Here is a 20698-nt window from a genome sequence, read left to right on the forward strand (position 1 = left end):
GCTGGCCTGTTGCAACTAATAACATATCTTTTAAATAATATTTCAGTGGCACACATGCACAAACATGCACATTATGAACATAAAACAATTGAAATATGTCACCGTGTGTATGTAGATATAAACACACTTGTCAAGCTCTGAGGTACAGAACTTACATGCCGTTTTCATCATTCTTTTATTTATACCACATGATTGACCTAGAAACTAAGAAATGCATTTTAATGTCCACATTTCCCAAGGGACAAGCCCTTGACTGACACAAATCATTATATACTTGGTGATTTCAACAGAACCACCCGATTTGTAAAAACTGAGGTGTGGACACTACACTTCACTAGCTACAGATCATTAGCTGCAGCTGCTCATCATATTCTTTAAAACACAAAAATCCCACATATTAACTTTACTGTCATCATGGCTTGGGGGGGAAAATACCCTAACAAACCCAAACACTTGCAAATACAAACAAAAAGAGTCACCAAACAAAAAGTGCAAAAAGTGGAATATTTTGCAGATATTTTGCAATATTCTGTTCTGTTTTTCTGGAAAAATCTAATCCCTTTCAACAGCACTATTTCTAAAAATAACTGTCTTGATAAGCTGATAATCAAAGGAATCTGTCAATAATCTTACATAGCTGCTGCAAACACACAACAGCCTGGACTACATTAATCTGGAATCAAAGAAAAATTGCTTTTCTAGCTACAGTTTCCTGAAAAGTAATTTGACATAACTACTATTAAAACAACTTCTTCGCACTCAAGAAGTGGTCACACCAACAAAAGCACAGGTTTCTGTAAAAAAACACTCTAAATTTTGTGTAAGACAAGATTCTGATCCTGCCCATTCTACTCAGATGCAAGGTCCTGAACCTGCAAGATGCACTATTCAATTAACTCTCTGAATAACACAAAACTCCATGGAAAAGAACATGCCCTAACAAGCTGAATCTAGACAAACCCAAGCAACAAACACAAGGTAGGAGTCTTGACCTACAAAAGTATTTGAATTTTAACAGCTAACCTCTCGCTGTGATGGATTCTCTTATATTAAACCTTTTGAAGCAAGCTGGGAACCTTTCTATAACACTATCTAGGTCAGGAATAAGTTAGAACCTGCATAAAGCAGGAAATAATACTGACTATCATGATCCTTTGATGAAAAACCAACCAAACAAATTATCCAAACAATGTATTAAAGTGATGCAAGTGTCAGGAACTGGTTTCTGAGCACTCGACAGCAACGAACAAACTTTCTTACCTTGTTCACATCCAAATATTCTAACTTTAGAACTTCTGCTATCTCTTGCTCCTCACTGCTTCCTTCATCAATGTCACTGTCGTCATCCTGTGTGGAGTCTCTCTTCTGCTCCACAGAGGAAGGTTTGGTGCCCTTTCTGTCAGGTTCCACCTCTCCTGGGTTCCCAGCCATGCTGGGCTTCTTCTGCTCTGCCCCTTCTTCACTGGGGAATGTTTCCCCAGCCACACTACAAGAAGGACTGTCAATGCCACTGTCTCTGTTGGGAATTTTACCACTCCCATTCAGTTCTGCAGTTGAGTCTTTATTGCCAAGCTCCTCTTGGGACTCTTTGCTCACAGTCACAGCACTACAGTCTTCATGGTTTTTGTTATCACCTATGCTCAGCTCTTTAATTTTCATTATGTCTGTGTTAGTTAGATCCGTGCTGCATGGTATGTTGGGCTCAGTTTCATCCAATTCAGTTTTGTAATTTGTGGAAGAGTCACTGGAAGCCACTGTGTCACGGTCACACAAGCTTGTCTGCTTGGATGAGTCCAGGCCAGGTTCCATTTTAAGAGCTAAATTTAGCTGGTTTCTTTGAAGAATATGTACAGGTTGCCTGTGGGTAAAGAGAAAGCACCACAGTCATATTAATACTCAGGTTGCACAAGTGCCCTGAAAGAGAGGGTGTGATTGCCATTTGATTCAATTTGTATTTCTTGCACTCCACTGACAATCCCAGAAGGCAAGAGTATGCGCATTGCAATAATAATGATCATCCAACAACACCCAGCGAAAAAACATCACCCCTACATTCTACTGAAATGGCACCACCAGAATCCTGGGCTTCAGTGCTTTCCATGTCACCTTGAAGAACAGTCTGGTTTGAGGGTTTGGAGAAGACGAAATCGCCTTTAAAAAGAAGCAATTGGTTCTGGGCTCATTTAAACAGAAACTCTCATTCTTCAACAGAACCAAGCCCTTTTGGCAAGGTATTTTCTGCCAGAGAGGATGTACTGAAGCATGAGAAAGCACTACTTTTCCTTTTTGAAAGACACCAGGTCCACCCAGCTGATAACACTCCAAGGCACAGTACAATGCCTGTCTGCATCTCCCTCTTTGTGGAAAAAAAACCATCACTTAGCTCCATCAGGCAGATTTGTTCTTCAGGAAAAGTTCTCATGTGTTTGTAAAATGAGCTGGTTTTACAGCAAAATATATATTCCTATGATGCAATTCCCACATCTAGCCAACTTACCGAAAGCAGACTAGTGGGCTACTTGCCTCTGTTAGAATCTTACCAAATCCAGCAGGTCTTAAGCTCCTTAAGCATGACTGTGTGTTACAAACTAAAATTTGCTGCTTTTATTAAAAATATGCTTTGTCCTCAGTGAAACTTTGCACTTCCAGTAGAAAACATTCCAAGAGGACTTTCCAGGGGATCATTATAGTTAATGTTTTCTACTATTATATTCTAAGTCAAAAATGCAGAAAAGGGAGAGGAGAGCAGATCTGGCAAAGCCATATTTACCTAATACTTTCAAATTTCTCAATGAGCGTGTTGACTCCTGCTGATATTGGTATTTCTTCCTCTCCAGGTGCTAAGCTTCTTGATGACTTGGGATCAGCTGGCAAAGGCCGAGATGGTGCAGGAGGAATTCTTTCCTGCCCAGGTTTGAGATGGACAGGCTTAGGAGGTACTAATGAAAGAGAAGGGAAAAAACAGGAGGGTAAGTCTCCATCTTCTTTATCCTAAACGGGGAACAAGATCCAGACCAAGAGGTATGCATTCTTTCCTCATTTCTTATGAGCAGCACAGGGGCAGTCCTGAAGTACTGCTTTACACCAAAGCAAGCTGCTAAAGAAAAATGACAGTATTTTGTGTTTCTACAGCTGATTTAGCCATGCTAACAAACCGAGTGGCTTGCAGCACTGCACTGCTTCCTCATTACCAAACAGGATGCACAGCTTACACTTCAGTTTGCAAGTTTGCTTGCCATCTCAATCACACTAATGAGCTTCCCCTTCCATGACTTCTCAAAATTCTGGCACCCCATTGAATGCCTTATATTGGGGAAAAAAAGCTAGAGGGATGAACCACATCCCAAAATAAACCCTCAAAACCCAACCCCAGCATGGATTTCAGTGCCTTGCGTTTACTTGGTCCAAAATGCCACAGGCTGAATATAATGGCTTTTCTTCCTCTCATTCTCCCTCCCCCCTCTCTTCTGTGGTGTACTAGTCTTCACAAATTTCCTTCCTCTTTTGGTTCTATGTTGTGTTGCATATGGTATAAATAACACAAGTATTGTAAGAACACTCACATTCTGCTTCAGGACTCACAAGGAAGCCAAGGTACAAAGTTTAAGACAGTATTTTTTTAAAATGGCATTAAAATGTAATGTCATTCTAAAAAGGTATTCAGATCTTCCATTGGTTGCAGAGTAAATGATTTATCATATACAGGCAGTAACTCATGGCAACAGGTTCCCATGCTGTCGTGGTTTCATATAGGGAAAAAAACTCCCATAGGAAGAACTGACATTGGAAGGCAGGAAAACTGACTGTGGGATTGTTCCCAAAGCACATACTGCATGGAGTAGGACTGCCAAGTATGCCCTCCAATCTAGATTATCCAATGAGTCGACACATTAAATGAGGAAATTCTAACTACATGTTGTATTAAAAACATTTTTGAAAACAGTTTCTTTCAACCATTTCTGACACTGATCATCCAGCTGAGACATGTGATCAGCATTGTAATGGGGCTTGAGTTAACAACTGTTCTGAATGTAATGCCAGGGTTACTTGCTTTAGGAGGATAAAAAGAGGCATATGCACTCAAGAAGTCAATTCCAATTGTCCCTTCCTTGCAGAAGACTCTGCATCTGTTCTAAGATCCACAGCAGCTCAGATGTCTGTCCCGCTCCAGCGGATGGGCAGCTGCAATAGTAGTCCGTAGCCAGACAGTGTCTGAGGTCAGGGATGAAGAGGTGTTAAAGCATTTTGGAGTTCTACGTATAGGTCAGATTTTAAACTTCCTACATTACTGAGTTTATTTCAGCATGAAAGAATAAAATTAAATTTTTTAAGGATTTGAGCTTTAAGAAGACACTTCCTATAAGAGGACTGATTTGCTGAGTCTCCAAAACTATCTGAAATTCCTATCGTAAAATAAAGATGGTTAAGTCCAATTCTGAAAAGACCTCTACAAGCCCTATCTTATACAGGAATAACAGGGAACAGGAAAATAAAATCTTCTTGCATATAAATGGGATGGTGAAGATCTGTGTTTTGTTCACCAGGTTTTCAAGTGCACACCATGTGACCAGTGAGCATCTGGCCGTGTTTCTCCATGTAAAAATTAAAAACCACCTAAAAACAAGTATCCACACAGCCATCTGGCCCATCTACCAAAGACAAGCTCTGTGCTCCTTACAGAGGGTGTGTAGTGCAGCAGGCAGACATGTCAGAACCTACCCCACATACCCCATCAGGCCTCCAAAGCTGGCCCTGATCCATACACCCAAAGGTTTTACAATAATATCAAAGCATTTACACTAGGTCTCAGTGCTGTCCATGTAAACATTTGATGTCTTTCATGTTAGTGGATTCATCTGAATCACCTCAGACAACACACTCTGCACTGGAACAAAAGGAAGCAGGAAAACACTTTTGTTAATTCTGAATTTTTACCTACTGAAGTACTGTTGAGAAATGAAGACTTCAACATGGAGGCAAAGCCACTAACCCTACCAAGGACTACTTAGCAAGAAAAATTTCAGCCACACCAGATGTTCAAGTCCACCTTGGTTCAAGGCCAAGTGCACCTGGGTCAGGGCAATCCCAGATGCAGACTGGGTGGAGAATGGATCAAGATTAGCCCCAGGGAGAAGCACTTTGGGGTGTAGTTGTCAAGATGTTTCACATGACCTGAGCACATGCACTGACAGGCCAGAACCTTGCTGTGTCCTGGACTGTATCCCGACCTATAGCATGAGCAGCAGGTAATGCAGATTCTCTGCCTCTGCTCCATTCTGGTGAGACCCCACCTGCAGCTCTGGGGCCCCTAAAACAAGAATGATGTTGAGAGGTTGCAACCAGTCCAGAGGAGGCCACAGAGGTGCTGCAAGGGCTGCAGCCTCTCTGCTCTGGAGATGGGCTGAGAGAGCTGGCAGGGTGTTCAGCCTGGGGAAGAGAAGGCTCCAGGAAGAGCTTAGAGCCCCTTCAAGTGCCTAAAGGGGATCCAAGAAAACTGGAGAGAGACTTTGGACAAGGGCCTGGAGCACCAGGACAAGACAGAATGGCTTCCTGACTGACAGCAGGGTTGGATGGGATATTAGGAATTAATTCTTCCCCATGAGGATGGTGAGGACCCGGCACAGTTTGCCCAGAGAAGTTGTGGCCTCTCTATCCCTGGAAGTGTCCAAGCCAGGTTGGACACAGCTTGGAACAACCCGGTCTAGTGGAATACATCCCTGCCTATAGCAGGGGATGGAACAAGGTAAGTTGTTTCCCTTTCCACCCAAACTGTGATTCTTTGGCTCTAATTAAAACTAGAAGTTTGCTACATGGAAGATACCAACATTACAAAGCACTTTCAGGTGCTGCCTGAAGGCTGAAGCCACATGCTCTAAAGGTATCTCCTCATTCCTCCTTCTCCTGTAGGTTTTACACAGCAGCTCATGGCTTTGAATCAAGCTAACTAGGGCCCCTCCAACTTTCTGAAATACACACATAGAAAAAATAGTTTACATCCTCAGTGATTGGAAATCAGTGCCCATGAATACAACAGTTAAGTATTTGCACCAGATGAATTCATTCCAGTTCTCACTGAACAGACACTTTTCGCCATTCCTTTTTGTTGCCAGTAATAACAACATTCATGGAACAACCACTAATTAAACTTGGGCTACCAAGACCTCTAGGTGAAAGCTCCATAAAGACACAGACCTTGTGAGATGTTTCAAGCATGAAGTAGTATATTAACTTAATGTTTAAGGTTTACTTCCAGAAGCAGAAAATACAATGCTTTCTTTGTTGTTGTTTAAGGCTGAATTGCTTTTGTATAGATATTTTAATTGGGATGGGGTGGTAGTGCAATGGCTTAGTGTGTACAACACAAAAATTTCTTTTTCAGATGACAATGACCATCTAGCACATGGACCCATATCTTGTAAACATTTTGGTTTATGAACTTAGTATCTTCTTGAGGCTTAGCTTCCTTTGTTCCAAACACCTCTCAAGCTCCATGCTTTTTGCATCCCCAATTCCGTTGAGGCAAGCACCCATTACATACATAAGTGTAATCAATTCTACAAAGCATGGGGTGGTGAGAGTAGGACTCTTGGCAAGCTGGCATTACAAAGACAGAACACATGTCATTTCACTGATGAAGAAACATGAAAACAATTTCTACTCTTTCAAGAAATTTCCTGCAATCTTTTTTGTAGAATTCAGAAGCCTGGGGAGATCAGGCTTCTGAAGAGCAACTGGAGACCAGCTGGAACACACTACTTCCTGGCTCATCTTCCATCATATTTTGGGTTTGCCACCTATTTGATTATTAGCTGGTGGTTCTGTGGAAGTACCACAACCCACAGGTGATTGGTTTAGCTTCTACTTCATATTTTCAAAACACATTTGTTCTATTTAGGCATTTCCTGTTGCCATACATAGTTCTTACAATAAATGGAAAACAGACCATGTTTTAACAATAAGATATTATTATCTAAAATACTTCTAAAAATTTATCAAAAATATAAACAATGTTGTTAAATTCAACTTACACTTCACAGCTGCATGAGGCATACCAACAGGACAAGAAATATTAAGTGACAAGTTAAGTAATTGGTTATTGCTGAATCAATTTCTTCTTAAAGGCTTCTCTAAGTGGTTATCTAACATTTGAAAATGAAGATAATAAAATGATACCAGCTATACATTACAATGTAAAAGTAACCGTTTTGCTGTGACTCAAATTGAAACAATAATTTTAAAATATTATACTTCCTGTGCAATAGAAACTTGTACAATTTTTAGAAGGACAAAGCCACTTACCTTGGGGCTTCTGTAGAGGATGCATTTTGGCCAGTGCAGTTTTTGTTTTGGGCTTCCTTCCAGCCTGATGGAGACATTGCACTGAGCTGATGTGCTGCAGGTCCCCACATGCTTCCAACACGGGACTGGTGTCAATGTGACACTTGATTTGAAAAGGAGAACAAGGGCAACCTGAAGGAAGGAAGGAAGGATGGAAGGAAGGATGGAAGGAAGTAAGTTAGTATTTGTTCTATTGATCCTGAAGAAAATTTGTGCTACTTCTGGAAGTATATCACTCATCCAAGTTCCTGAAGAAGCGAAGGGGGAAGGAGAAGGGTGAGACATTCACTTACAAGTTATTACAATCAATATACCAGCGATAATAATGCTGTTAAACTGCCTGACTGGTAAGACAGACAGAATTTCCACAATCCTGTCTTTAATTATTATTTACTTCTTTATCACAGACACCCAGAATAAAAGAGCAAATATAAAAAGTTTAAAAGCATTTCAAAATTATTTCTCCAAACAGAAATACAAGTGTTGTAGCATATATTGTTCTGTTACTTGATAAAATACAACTGTATTAGGATGATTCAGAAATATGTTCCACATGGTGGGAATGGTACAAGTGCCATTTCCTCAGATTTAATCACTCAAGTTATTTATTACTCCTCCTTATATAAAAGATTAACATGCCTGCAAAAGCTCCAGTGTAGAAGATGCCGTTAAGATACAATCCATTGGCAACAGAGAGAAAGAAGTGATTAGTGTGACTGTTGGTCTTTCATTTTACATTCTTGATTCAATTCTGTGAAGACTTGGAAAACAAACCATCATGGACCCTGCAGTATTTGATTTGGAGTGTTTTTGGACTTGTGGCAAGGCTACATAAAACCCTCATGTCAGCTTTTCTGACAGTGTGTCATAAGAAGGTTAAAAAAGAATTCGAAAAGGAATGTGGTTTAAAGTTGCTGCTTTTGAACATGTAAATATACGGGGTTCTGGCAGTACTCAGAAATGAAAAACACATCAAATTTAGAAATTTGACATAAATGCATTAAAAAGGGCAAAGAAAACATGACAAACATTCTCTCCCTATTACTGTTTTGAAATGGACTAGTTGAATTTACCAGAATCTCACCAGAGTGGAGGGTAGCCTACATCACATAGAAAGGATTCACCTAAAGGTGAAAAAACAGTCTTTGCCTTTCTGTGATGTCTTCAACAACATGGCTTTAGCTTCAAAAATGCAACCTACTTTCACCCAGATTCCTATTAAGATCAAAAACCTGAAAGGAAAAACACTCCCATTCACATAAACTAAATTTTCCTGGATTTATATTAATGGTATTCAATCAGGATGTGACCTTTTGAATAAAGCTCCTGGAGTCTGAGCCATGCAGACTGCAGATTTTGTTGTCAAAAATAGATTCAGATGGCACAAATCTACTTACTGATCTCTGCCACCCAAATATACAAACCCTGAATTCCCCATGTATGGCTGCCAGTTGCTGCTGGTTGAAGCTTCATTAGCATTTCTACCACAAATAACTTCTTTTCAGCAGATTTGAGACCAGCTATTAAAACATCCTTCCAGCTAAAACCAGGAAATTATAAGTATTAAGTTCTATTCAAATATAATTTCATTTAACAGAAAAATGTGGCGAAAACAGAGGATTATTAGAGCAGATTAATAGATTACTGCAAACACATCATCACTGACAGAATTTATGCTGATGGCTTGGCTCTAGATACCAAAAGCCCCCTGTGACAGTAGCAGTGCTGCCACAGGTCAGATTTTAAGGGGAAGGACTAGGACTTCCTTATGAGCAGTAGCTCAACACAGCCAGAAATTAAAACAGTGCACAGGGGAAAAGCCTGAATTTGACAAAATTAAAAGGGCAGCATGCAGAAAACAGAGCCAAATATTTCAGCAGGTATTCACCAGCATGTGACTGGAATGCAATCTAGCAGTGTTGTATGTTCTTTAAAACTGCTTCAGTGATCCAATTCCTCAGTGAACAAATTTCTGCACCTACCGTAGCTCTAGAAAATATGAGAAGACCCCTCTAACCTGTGCTCTGTTTTGTGATAACACAAGAACAGCACTGGTTTCAGCTCTGGCAAAGCACTGAATTCCTGGTAGATGTCAGACACGTTCACACTCCCCCACAGTCACTGAAGCAGGACAGCCACAGCTTCTCCTGCCCTCAGGCACTACATCCCTAGGAGATCCCCAACTGGACATCCTAAGCTGAGCCCAGCTACCCCATGCTGACTTGTACCAGTTACCCTAAGCATTCCCCATTCTTTTTCAACCACTGCCCCAAAAAAACGACTATCCTGTTGGTATCATTTTGTGAAATTTCAAAAGGAATTAAATCCCAATTCCTGTTTCTTTCCTCCTGGGATTCATTGCTGTGAGCCACCTTACATTTATACTGAAAACAAAAGCTAGTGGTTCTGTCATTGGTTTCAAATGTGTGGCACCACAGACACCCATTTTGTCAAGGTTAAAACCTCTTATGAGCTATTACAGTACTGCGAAGTAGGGAGTTTTGACCCTTATTTTATAAATTCACACATAAATTCTTCCTCTTATGCCGCTTTATTAGCTCCAGCATTTTCCTCAAACCTACTTAAAGCTCATCTCTTCCTCCTGTCCACGGCCAAGCTGAGACCTCGGCAGGCATTTAAGGCAGTGTTTGTGCTGGGGCTGTACAGCCCTGCTACATAACCCAGCTCAGTGACACTGACAACAATTACCTTACATTTTTCAGGCATTCCAAAACATCAAATTCAGCAAAAAGAGTGATAGCAAAGTTACCACCATAAGCTTTCAGAAACAGCTGCAATCAAACAAACATTATGTTCCAAAGCAAGCAAGAATCTGGCATGGACTGCAATTCCCCACCAAAAGAGAGGCATATCACTTACTTGTGCTTCAGCAGAGACTCACACATTTTTTCTTACTTAAGCTGTAAGACAACTAAAAAGAAGGAAGAACAGCTCCTGCTGCAGCTCTCATTTCATGGGTTAAATGCCATGTTCACAGGAACTGACCTCCCCCAGCTCACTTCCGACCACCACTGCGGTTGGTGAGTCAAAGCATATAAACGTAGCAAATGCCCATGGAGGAGCTGTGCTAAGCACAAGTCACAGGAGATTACTGCTAGGTTTGAGTTTCAAACCATCTGAAAGGCAATACACAAAGGATGTGGATTGTTTAGAAGCCTGAATCTTCTGAAATAGAAAAGAGAAAGCTAGATCATAGAATCAGAGATACTCAGAATGCTTTGGAGCAGAAGGCACCTTAAACAAAAACCATCTTGTTCCAATCCCTTTCCACAAGACCAGGTTGCTCAGAGTACCATCCAGCCTGGTCTTGGACACTTCTGGAGATGGAACAGCCAGCACTTCTCTTGGCAGCCTGGACTTTACCAACCTTACAGAGAAGAATTTCTTCCTAACATCCAACCTAAACCTAAGCTCTTTTAGTTTGAAGCCATTCGCCCTTGTTCTATCACTACATACCCTTGTAAAAAGTCCCTCTCCAGCTCTTTTTGTAGGCATTCATATTTTTATAGAGTTTTTTTTTTTGCTTAAATATAGTTTGATATTAATACAAGAACAGTCAGTAACAACAATAATGTCATGGAAACAAACAAAAACACAGTTCTCAGCATGCAAACTCTCAGTCTGCTTCACAGTCTGAGAAGGGAAATGAGGGACCACAAAAAGTGGCAATAATGAGGGACCACAAAAGTGACAATAAATGCAATTCTACCAGCATGGGATGGAGCTTGCTAAAAGATTTACATCAAATGTCTTGAAAATGTTCAAAGCTTCTTCTTCCCCTATCCTGCTCTCCCATCACAATCTCCGTGGGAAATGATAAAGGATGAAGCAAAATCTAAAATTTTTGAATGAATGCTGCATTGCAGGGCAGACTCCATCTCTGAGGAGCCACAGAGGGGCTGCTGCTTTGAGTTCTTACAAAAAACACAAACCTGACAAACCCTGACAAATTGCTCAGTCTGAGCAGGGCTGCCAGAAATCTGGTCTATTCAGTTCATCTCACAGCACCACAGAAATACAGACACAAAAAAAGTTTTTTGTGAAACAATCACATTGCTGAAATTAACAAATTTGTGCATGTAAAGCACAAGAAGGACCAATAGTTTCCCTAGACCTTTAACACCAGTATTTGGGAATTTGGGATTTGGTGTACTTTTATCCTGTTCTGACTAATTTTAACTGCCTTAGGTGAGAATGCTTTCTCTAACAGATGTTTCATAGCATCTCGAGAGTCACCACTGAACATCATTGTCATTGTATCTTCCATAAGCCTGGATCAAAATACCCCACCTTTATTCTCATTAGATTCTCCTATGGTGTATTCCTGCAAGCTAATCCAAATAAAGGCTGTGCTTTACCAGCACTGGCACACACCTTACATCTCTCATCATCTAAATCACAGCAGGCATATTCCTAAGGAATTTTCAGCTCTGACTTCTTCTTGAACAGGTTTTTACATACATAGAGTAAAAATCTCTTTTACACACTCAGTGCAGTCTCTGTATCTGTCATTGCAATCTTGTTTTTATTGCCCTATCCAGAACAGCACATAACCCAGGTACGTGTGCAAAGCTTTTCCAACACTCCTCTGCCTCTGGGACATTTCACATTTGATCCTGCAGCAAGGGATTTCTCCACAACTGCTTTAAAGAAACCATTACAGAATTTTCATTACACATTTAATCTGGTATACGTTCATTTGAAGAATTAGCTTTTCAACAGACCCTCATCAGCCCTTTCCTCACAACAATAAAGTATACTCCTTGTCCCACTCAATGTTCCCTAGACAGGGTACTACAGCACAGTCCCCATTTTCTATCTTGCATGTAAATTAAAAAACTTCACACTCCAGACTCACATTTCTCCAGCTAGAAACACTGCTGGCACTGTTAGTTCTACACGAAACAGGAATGCAGTGTCAGTACAGGCTCTCTGGCCCCCCACCATTGCAAGGGCAGCTTGGGCACTAGGGCCTTTCCCTCAGACATGAGTTAGCTGGCAAACTGCTATTGAAAACTGTCTATAAATTGATTTTTAAGTGTTTACATTACATTTATGTAATTACAGTGGTCAGGAGAAGATTTCTGAGTGACAAAAATGAGAAGCTTCCACACCTAATTCTTTATTGCATCACTACTTAACACAGATGTGGAAACGAAATTCCTGACAAAATCTTCATACTTACCCAATGACAAGGTAAAGAAAAGGCAAAAATACAAGCACATCTCAGAAATCCTGCTGCTATAAAGTCATTACATACAATTTTACACTGGGACAAGGAAAGAAAACAGACAAAAAAATCAAGCACTCTACTTTTAAGTGTTTTATGTTGCTCTGAGTGCAGCTGGCCACTACATCCCCCACAGACAGCACAAAGCAAGGATCCTTCCAAGGCCAGTCAAATATGCCCCATCAATTCTACCACAGTGGCAATGATACCATCTTTTGAGATGTAATACAGGATCAACTCAACTTGCCACTAAGTTACCACAGAGAAAATTTAAACCCCTTTCCAGAACAAAAATCAGAATCTATCATTAACTGTATGGAAGGTCATCTTTCCCTAGTAAAGAATGAAAGTGGTATTTCTTATTTTATTTTTATTTTGTAGCAGGCTGCCAAGCAAATTCTGTCAAAAAAATGAGTGAAGGGGAAAAACACATCAACTGAATGGGAAGAAGGACCAGCTTCCAACCCTAGGGATTCCAAGGGGGCCTGAGGAGTGGAAGCAACAACCAGAAAAGCCATACTGAGAACAGAATAAATTCGCTCAAAAGGAAAATGAGAAAGAAAAAGCACCACAGAATATATTCTCCTCCAGAACTAACAACAGGCACAATAAAGCCCCAAACCAAAAATATTTTTCTTTCCTGTTTGAAACAGGATGTGGTACTGCAGTTAGCAAGAACTTACCTTCAGCTCCTGGGCTTATTGGTACAAAGTTAAAAAAAAAAAGGTCTTGTGTTTTTACTGACTGTGTTTTAATTGAGTCCTGTGTTAACATCCACACAGACTGAGGACATGCAGTCTGCTGCTCAGCAGCAGACTCCCTTCAGCCACAGGAGTCAGCCCCAAATGACAGTTGTACTGAAACTTCTCTGTAAGAAGGCACCTGGCTCATCCAGCTGGTACTCCAGGGACAAGACCAGGCTGACAATCTCCTGCAGAGAAGGAGGTGCTGTGGGGAAGCAGCTCCTCACTGTGCATCACTGTTATCAAAGCACTAGATGGATGCAAGTCCCAAGAGTGGAAAACTACACATGTAATTATTTCTTTGCTAATAAACTTCTAAGTGATTATAATTTAAACTCTGCTGGAGAGTAGATGAGGACTGATGGATTTTATGGGGGCCTGGGAGATTTTTTTAAGTAGTCATAGATGTTCATGTGGTTTAATGCAAATATTGTAATTTCTACATCTGTGTCTGCAGTGCTGCTGAGTGTGATAATGAACTACAGTAAATGTCCTGAACCAATATCAACATTGTGTGCTTCTCCATAGTATTACAGGATCACAGACTTGTTAAGATTGGAAAAGATTTCTAAGAGCACCAGGTTGAACCATCAATCCCCCAATTATCTGCATGTTCACCACTAAACCATGTCCCCCAAGTGTCACCTCTACTCATTTTTTTGACTATTTTTTAAGACTTCCACTTTTTGAGCGCTCCATCACTGTCCTGGGAAGCCTGTGCTGGGCTTGACTTCCTTTTCAGTGAAGAAATTTTCCCTAATATCCAACCTAAACTCCCCTGGCACAACCTGGGGCTGTTTCATCTTGTCCTGTCACTTGCTTCCTGGGAGAAGAGACTGACACCCACCTAAATGGCGACTCTCAAGTTCTTCCATGCTATTCTGTGACAAACTTGCACCAAAGTTATTCTTTCATATTTTGTTTATATTTGTATCCCTCTGGAGAGTATCAGTTTGGCCTTAGGTTTCATCTCTCAGTTGACTTGGACACAGATGCTCATCAGTAACTTTTGCATTAGCATTTCTATCATACCTCAGAATTTGGGCATATCTTTACAGATCTGGTCCCTGAAACTTTGGCATTATGATTTCAAACGTCCAGTGACATTCCCACACAGGAAACAGGTTTCCAATTTGAAAAAAACATGATTAATGTCTCTGTCTAGGGCTGGAGACTATTCATTGGTAAGCAAATTCCTGCATTTATAGCTATAGTCTTCTCAGTATTTACATTTGGCCTGCTCTTCATATTGACCTACAGAAAATAGATGCTAGAGGATACTGAACATCAAATCCCCATAACCGAAAGGCAGTTACAAACACTTATGATCTAACAAAGTATATTCTGGAGGAAGCATTTAGCTGATTTTTCCCCTCAAATAGGGAAATGGTTTAATTAGGCTAAAATAATCACCACAGTTACTTTCTGTGACACAAGATCAAAGGTAGAAGAGAAAAACCCCTGAGACTCTTCCATCTAGTAAGAAAAGCAGGTAAGATGACATAAAGACTGAGGCATAAAGAGTGACAAAGAAAAGGAGAAGAAGCCTGGGGTAGGTGTCCATGACATTGAAGGAGACAAAAGCCCTGCCAGAATGCTGCACACATCAGGAGATTCAGCCATCATATGGGACTGTCAAACACTGTTCCTCTACTAGAGAAATGGAGGCAAGAAGGGATGAGCAGCCAGACTCATTTCTTTGGCACATACAAATCTTGTCCTACTTTTGTGTGATGAAATGCAAAGCAACTTAGTTTAACTTCAGCAGTAGATTTCAAGACTCAATTCCTGCATTAGCCAAGGTGCAGATGCCAAGGTCCAGATATCAAGGTCCATCTTAAGTTGTTGCATGTGCTTAATTTAGAAGGGGAAAGGGGAATTGGTTTTCATTCATATATTTCATTATAACTAACATGAAACCCAGAATTCATTAATTCATAAGAGTGTGTTTTGCTTTGAATTTCTCTTTTGCAAAAGGATTAATTGAAGATGGAAGATAGTGGGCCTTTCTCTAATTTTTTCCTGAGTTCAGGATTGAATATTGGGCAGATAACATGCACATAGTAAAAAATAAAGTAAGCACTTGAAACAGGCTAGAACTCTCTCTAAGGAAATTTTAGTTATAGTGAAGTATTTCTCACCATAATTTCACCCTCATTTTTTCTCATTCTAGCCAGAAGAGCATAAGCAAAGGCATTTCTCTGACTTACAGGACAAGTCCCACACACCACCACTGTGGGGTCTTTCAGCACAGCAGCAGCATTTCAACATAACTTTTCCTCCTCCTGCCTCTTCCCCATTCAAACTCGCTTTGCATCTCATGTGTCTGGTAATTAACTTGGTTTATCTCTGGTCTCCAGATTTAGTCTGGCTGCTTCCTCCATGACACAGGGATGCTTACCCATGGACAACTCCAGGTGTCCCAGAAGGGAACACCCCATATCAAATTGATCTCTCTACAGTGTCCTCAGAGATCAGCCAAAGGCAGCTGAGCATGAGGTGCAGTGTGTAACTGCAGCTACAAATGCATTTTCACCACAGATTTTCAAAGATGAAGCTAGCATTTTGCCTGTTTGCCTCAGAGCCCTCACTGATGTCAGATGTCTATGCCATCTCTAAGATGCCCCCACCGGATGACCCTCCTTCTAAGATGCACATACTGGATCCTGATGAAGGGATGCAGGCAGAATCTTTATTCAGCATTCCTGAGGCTTTCCTCTTAGAAGAGCACAGGATTTGCTTTTTTCTTTTTCCCCGACAAGTAAAAGGCTTTTCATCATGATGAAAGAGTCCCAATTAATATTTGCACTGATTTTGCAAATCATGAACTACTTCAGCCTAATAATATACCTGCAACTTCACATTTGTACTACTTTAACACAGGAATTGCAACACCAGAGAGATCCATTACTATGCAAACCCAAAGAGATTTATTCTACAAACAAATTACTGCAGCCAAAGCCATCTAAATTTGTTCCTTTCAGGTTACCTGCAGCTGTGTGATTTACTGTCCTTGGGATTCTCTCCCAAGAACAAAGAGAAAGATGGCAGATCTCCAATTCTCAGAACTGGTGAGTTGCGGGAAGAGTTTCTCTGTTCTCCAAACAGAAAAAAACATTACACTGCCCGCCTTCCAGTGATTTAAAAGACAAAATGATGAGAAACAGCCCAATCGAGTCCTATGAGCAAATTCCAGCCTTCATTCAAAACCATGCCAAAAAATGCTTCATGTTCTTAATTTCATCTTATTAAATTATTATTCCTAATGACAAAAGCAGCATGCAAAGATCTCTCTCTGCTCAGTTGATGTGCCTGTGCATCTTCTTAATGCTACACATTGCAATGTATAAGATCTTATTTAACCAGCAAGATAAGTAAAAATTACCCTCCATTTAAGATTTAATGACAATATAATTCCTCTCCAACAGTGTCCCAACCAACTGGCTTTCTCTTTATAATCCTGAATAGTTTCATTAGTTTTAGTAAACCAATAATTAGCTTTTGCTGATTTAAAAGTGTATTTAGGTACTAAATAAAAGCAGGTAAATAAAAAGTAGCTCAAAACTGAGCTCAGGTTCTTTGCCACAGAAGTGAGCTTTGCAGGGTAGGACTAGCCTTTCTGTGTGATCACAAAGTGCTGTCACTCCACACTGCAGAAATTAAGAAAATACAACTTCACTATTGAAATGCACAGGGAGTATTTTTACACTATTTTGACAGCAGAGCTGCATGTTTTAAAATCCAGAATAATTTCACAACAATCACTAAAAGAAGACATATTTCAGCTCTCAGTGTGGCTCAGTAACACCCTACTTGAAGTTGAGAGCTTAGATAGAAAACAGCCAAGCCACAGATTCTTTGAGGTTGGAAGGGACTTGTGGAGATCACCCAGTCCATCCCCTCTGCTCAAAGCAGGGCCACTCAGAGTAGACTGCTCAGGACCTGGTTTGACTAGGTCAATCACACATATTACAGTGTGACATATATAATAATATTTTTGTCCCTTTAAAAACAAATGTAACAAAATAACAATGTAAATTATAAATAAATAATGTTCTCAAAAAATAAGTCCTTTATTGAGAAAAGGACACAGAAAAAAAAACATTTCTGACTGATGATCTGAACATGGGCAGCAATGAGAAGCAAATAGGTCACTGTGGTGCCTCTGCTGCAGACTGGATGATTGAGTGCCACATGGGCTCACAAAAGGACAGTCGCAGTTTGGAAGAGCCTTTAAGAGCCTGGACAGCACTGAGAGGCTAACAGCAAAAGCATCCCTAGTCCCATGCCTCTTTCTCATATCTATACTTCCAACAAAGCAATCTCACACAATGACTGCAAATCCAGTGTGAGAAAAGCCTTGGAGAGGTCTAGCCACTGTGAGTCTCTGTTTTAGAGCAGCCTATGATGTTGACCAAAGGTCCACACTACACTGCACTGGTTTCTCAGCTGACTGGAGAACACAATCTTTACCCTTCTCTGCAGCCTTGGGCTCTGCACCCTGCTCCTCCAGAGACCTACATACCCAGGTTATCCCAGAGCCACCCCTGAGGTCAAGCTCCACGTCTCTTCCAGCTCTGAGGGGACACACAACCATATTCTGTACATTGAAGATGGAGGAACCAAGAGCAAAGAGCATTCTTTCACTTGCACAACCACCTCCTTAGCTTAGATCGATGCTTCCTCACTCTGTGATCCACAGCCTCTAAGATCCAAAGTGAGATCAAGAAAAAGAACCTGGGAAAGGTTACAGGAGTCCATAGGAACAATGCACAGATAAATAAAGTGGAAGAGACTGAAAATCACTGAACCAGCTGAGTATTTTGGATCCCAGTTACAGGATAGGATAAAGTATCCTTTATTTCAGCCTGACAAGCTCCAAAAAAACTAACACCAGATCAAAGGCCTGTAATGTAGAGTACAGAGAAAAACGGGAGTAAAAGGAATTAGTATTAGTTTTCCCAACAAAGCTTCAGTTAATTAATGGTATCTATAGCAGCTATTCCATCTCTCCAGTTATCTACAATTGCACTTTCATTTAATCCATAGCCACTACAATGTGAAAACCAAGGACATTTTTCAAGAACCCAAGTTATCATTTGGGACATCAGTTATAAATCACAAAATATAAAACCCTAGTAAATGACTGCTAAATCTTCATTCTAAAGAAAAAACAACGCACTTCATCTCAAAATTGAATTACAACTGTGCCAGAAATTATTTTTAAATATTTTTATTTTTTAAATTGGAAGCTCAAGCTGGACAGGGACAGGCAAGAATCCCAGAATCAGATCATTAGCCCAAAATATGCATTCAAATTATTATTGTGAAAATAGTACATGTTCTGTCTTGCTTAGGTGATAGCTTTCAATTCTGAAGTTAACTTAGAGTGTGGTCTATCATTACATAAAATATAACAGGCAACTAGCATTTTCCAATATATATGTATAGCTAACATGGATAATTATAAACTATGTCACTTGCACAGGATAGCTGAATATTTGTGTTTAAAATTATATTGCATAAAACAGCATATACTGCATGGCAGTCACTGTTTCAATAATTACTGGTTTCTATATAATTTCTGCAACATTATTCCATATTATTCTTTCATTATTGGAGAAATCTCCATGCATACAATGAATGATTGTTGGCAAAGCTGCATTATTAAGAAAGGATGTCTGGAGGGATTTAAAAATAAAAGTCATTACATAAATTAAGATGCTATTAAGAAAAATGCAAAGAATTTTCACTGTAGAAGAAAAACAGTAAAAGAAAAGATCATTACAACATCATTTCAGATAATAAATGACTCTTTCAATGAATTTACAATTTTGAGCTCTTATAATAATTGACAGTGAAAGTGTAATTCAATAATAACATCATAATCCTATCAGTTGCTTAGAATGGGTTGTGGATAAATAATTTTTGTTTGATGGCAGTTTTTTCAGATCTATTATGGCATATTGGCCCTAGAGAGCTTTAACTGCTGCCGACTTCACAAGGAGAGGAACAAGACACCTTTCAGAGTAATATTTTTACATGTCAAGCGAGGATCTGAGTTGGCACCCATCAATAAAGAACAAAACAGTAACATTAATACATCTCCAAATTGCCTAGGACACTTTCTGCTTCCTTTTACAGCATGCTGATGTCAGCAAACACCACTGAGCCTTCCATAGCCCTTCCAAAAAAGAAAAACAAAAATCACCAAACACATGCATACACAAATTGCAATAAGGTCTGATTATGCCCTGGCCACCCTGCTCCACTCTGGGAATGATCGATACACACCAACTCATTGACTGTCATTGATCATGACACTGTGTGGCACAATCCTTAGCCACATTCCCCTGGGGCACTCGGGTCAGCTTCTGCATATGATGGGCAGAGCCCTCAAAACACTGTGCTGATTGTCACCACACAAAGTTACTGCTCAAAAGGCACCTTAAGCCATGTTATCCTAGGTCACTAATAAACTGAGGCTAATTCAGAGATGCTTAGAGCTCAGGTGTCATTCCCTCCATATTCAAATCTGGCATTCAAAAATATATGCAAAGTCTGCACCAGCCATGTCTCCCCACCTGCACTGCTCAGGAAGGACAGCTCTCCTCAGAGAAGCCAAACAGGATTGCTGCAGTTTCTAAGTGAGGCTAAGTGCACAGCCTGTTGTGCACGTCCTGTTGTGCACAGACCAGAACACAGCCCTGTTGTTTCCCCACCCTCACTCCATAACACACCACTGTGCTGTGGGGCCATTCCTCTTCTGTGTTCCTGCCTTACCTCTCAGCTTCCTGCAAACACTCCGTAGAGACACACTCAGAGGGACCAGCCCTGAGCTCCAGTGTCTACTGGCTAAAGCTGTGTTCTCAGAATGGAACACTTTGATCAGTTTCTGTGATGTACTTTGGCAAAGGAAAAATCAGACTGTCAAGCAAAATAATTGCTTCAAGATGTTTTTTAACTGAAAAGCCCATTTGCACTAATGGTCAGGAAGAACTGGGTATTTTGCTCCCTGCAGTTACAGAATCCCAGAATGGTTTAGGTTGGAGGGGACCTTGAAGGTTATCTTGTTCCAACATCTGCCACGGGCAAGGACATCTTCCATTAGACTAGGTTGGTCAGAGCCCCATCCAATCTGGCCTTGTGAAAAAACAAACAAAATAAAACTAGAAACAAGTTGAAAATCCTAGGTAATCTCTCCAATTTTCCAGTCACAGATCCAAGAGTGTTTCTTCTTTCTCACCATGGTGCACCTTCTCTTCCTGCCCAGATACTTGAATGCAACTCCTACAGCATTCCCAACCCAATATCTACAAAAAGCATTCTTGGACTGAACAGATCCCTCTTCCTCTCCTCAGAGCAG

General features: G+C 40.4%; 1 protein-coding gene across 6 annotated transcripts in view; it reads right to left on the reverse strand.

Annotated features, from left to right (window-relative positions):
- FGD3 (FYVE, RhoGEF and PH domain containing 3) overlaps nucleotides 1-20698 on the reverse strand; it is a 100522-nt gene that overhangs the window by 43838 nt on the left and 35986 nt on the right. For 5 of the 6 annotated variants that reach the window (XR_005258354.1, XM_038148833.1, XM_038148830.1 and 2 more), the window contains 3 exons: nucleotides 7300-7470; nucleotides 2771-2939; nucleotides 1261-1858 (listed from right to left, as the gene is read on the reverse strand). Coding sequence is in view for 5 of the 6 variants with exons in the window: in XM_038148833.1 (XP_038004761.1) it covers nucleotides 1261-1858; nucleotides 2771-2939; nucleotides 7300-7470 (938 nt within the window). In the remaining variant the exon portion in view is untranslated. Of the gene's footprint in view, nucleotides 1-1260; nucleotides 1859-2770; nucleotides 2940-7299; nucleotides 7471-10218; nucleotides 16531-20698 lie in introns of those variants that run through there. The other variant, XM_038148834.1, reaches the window with a different exon arrangement.

The sequence above is a fragment of the Motacilla alba genome, chromosome 12, assembly GCF_015832195.1.
Source record: "Motacilla alba alba isolate MOTALB_02 chromosome 12, Motacilla_alba_V1.0_pri, whole genome shotgun sequence".
Taxonomy (NCBI): Eukaryota; Metazoa; Chordata; class Aves; order Passeriformes; family Motacillidae; genus Motacilla; species Motacilla alba.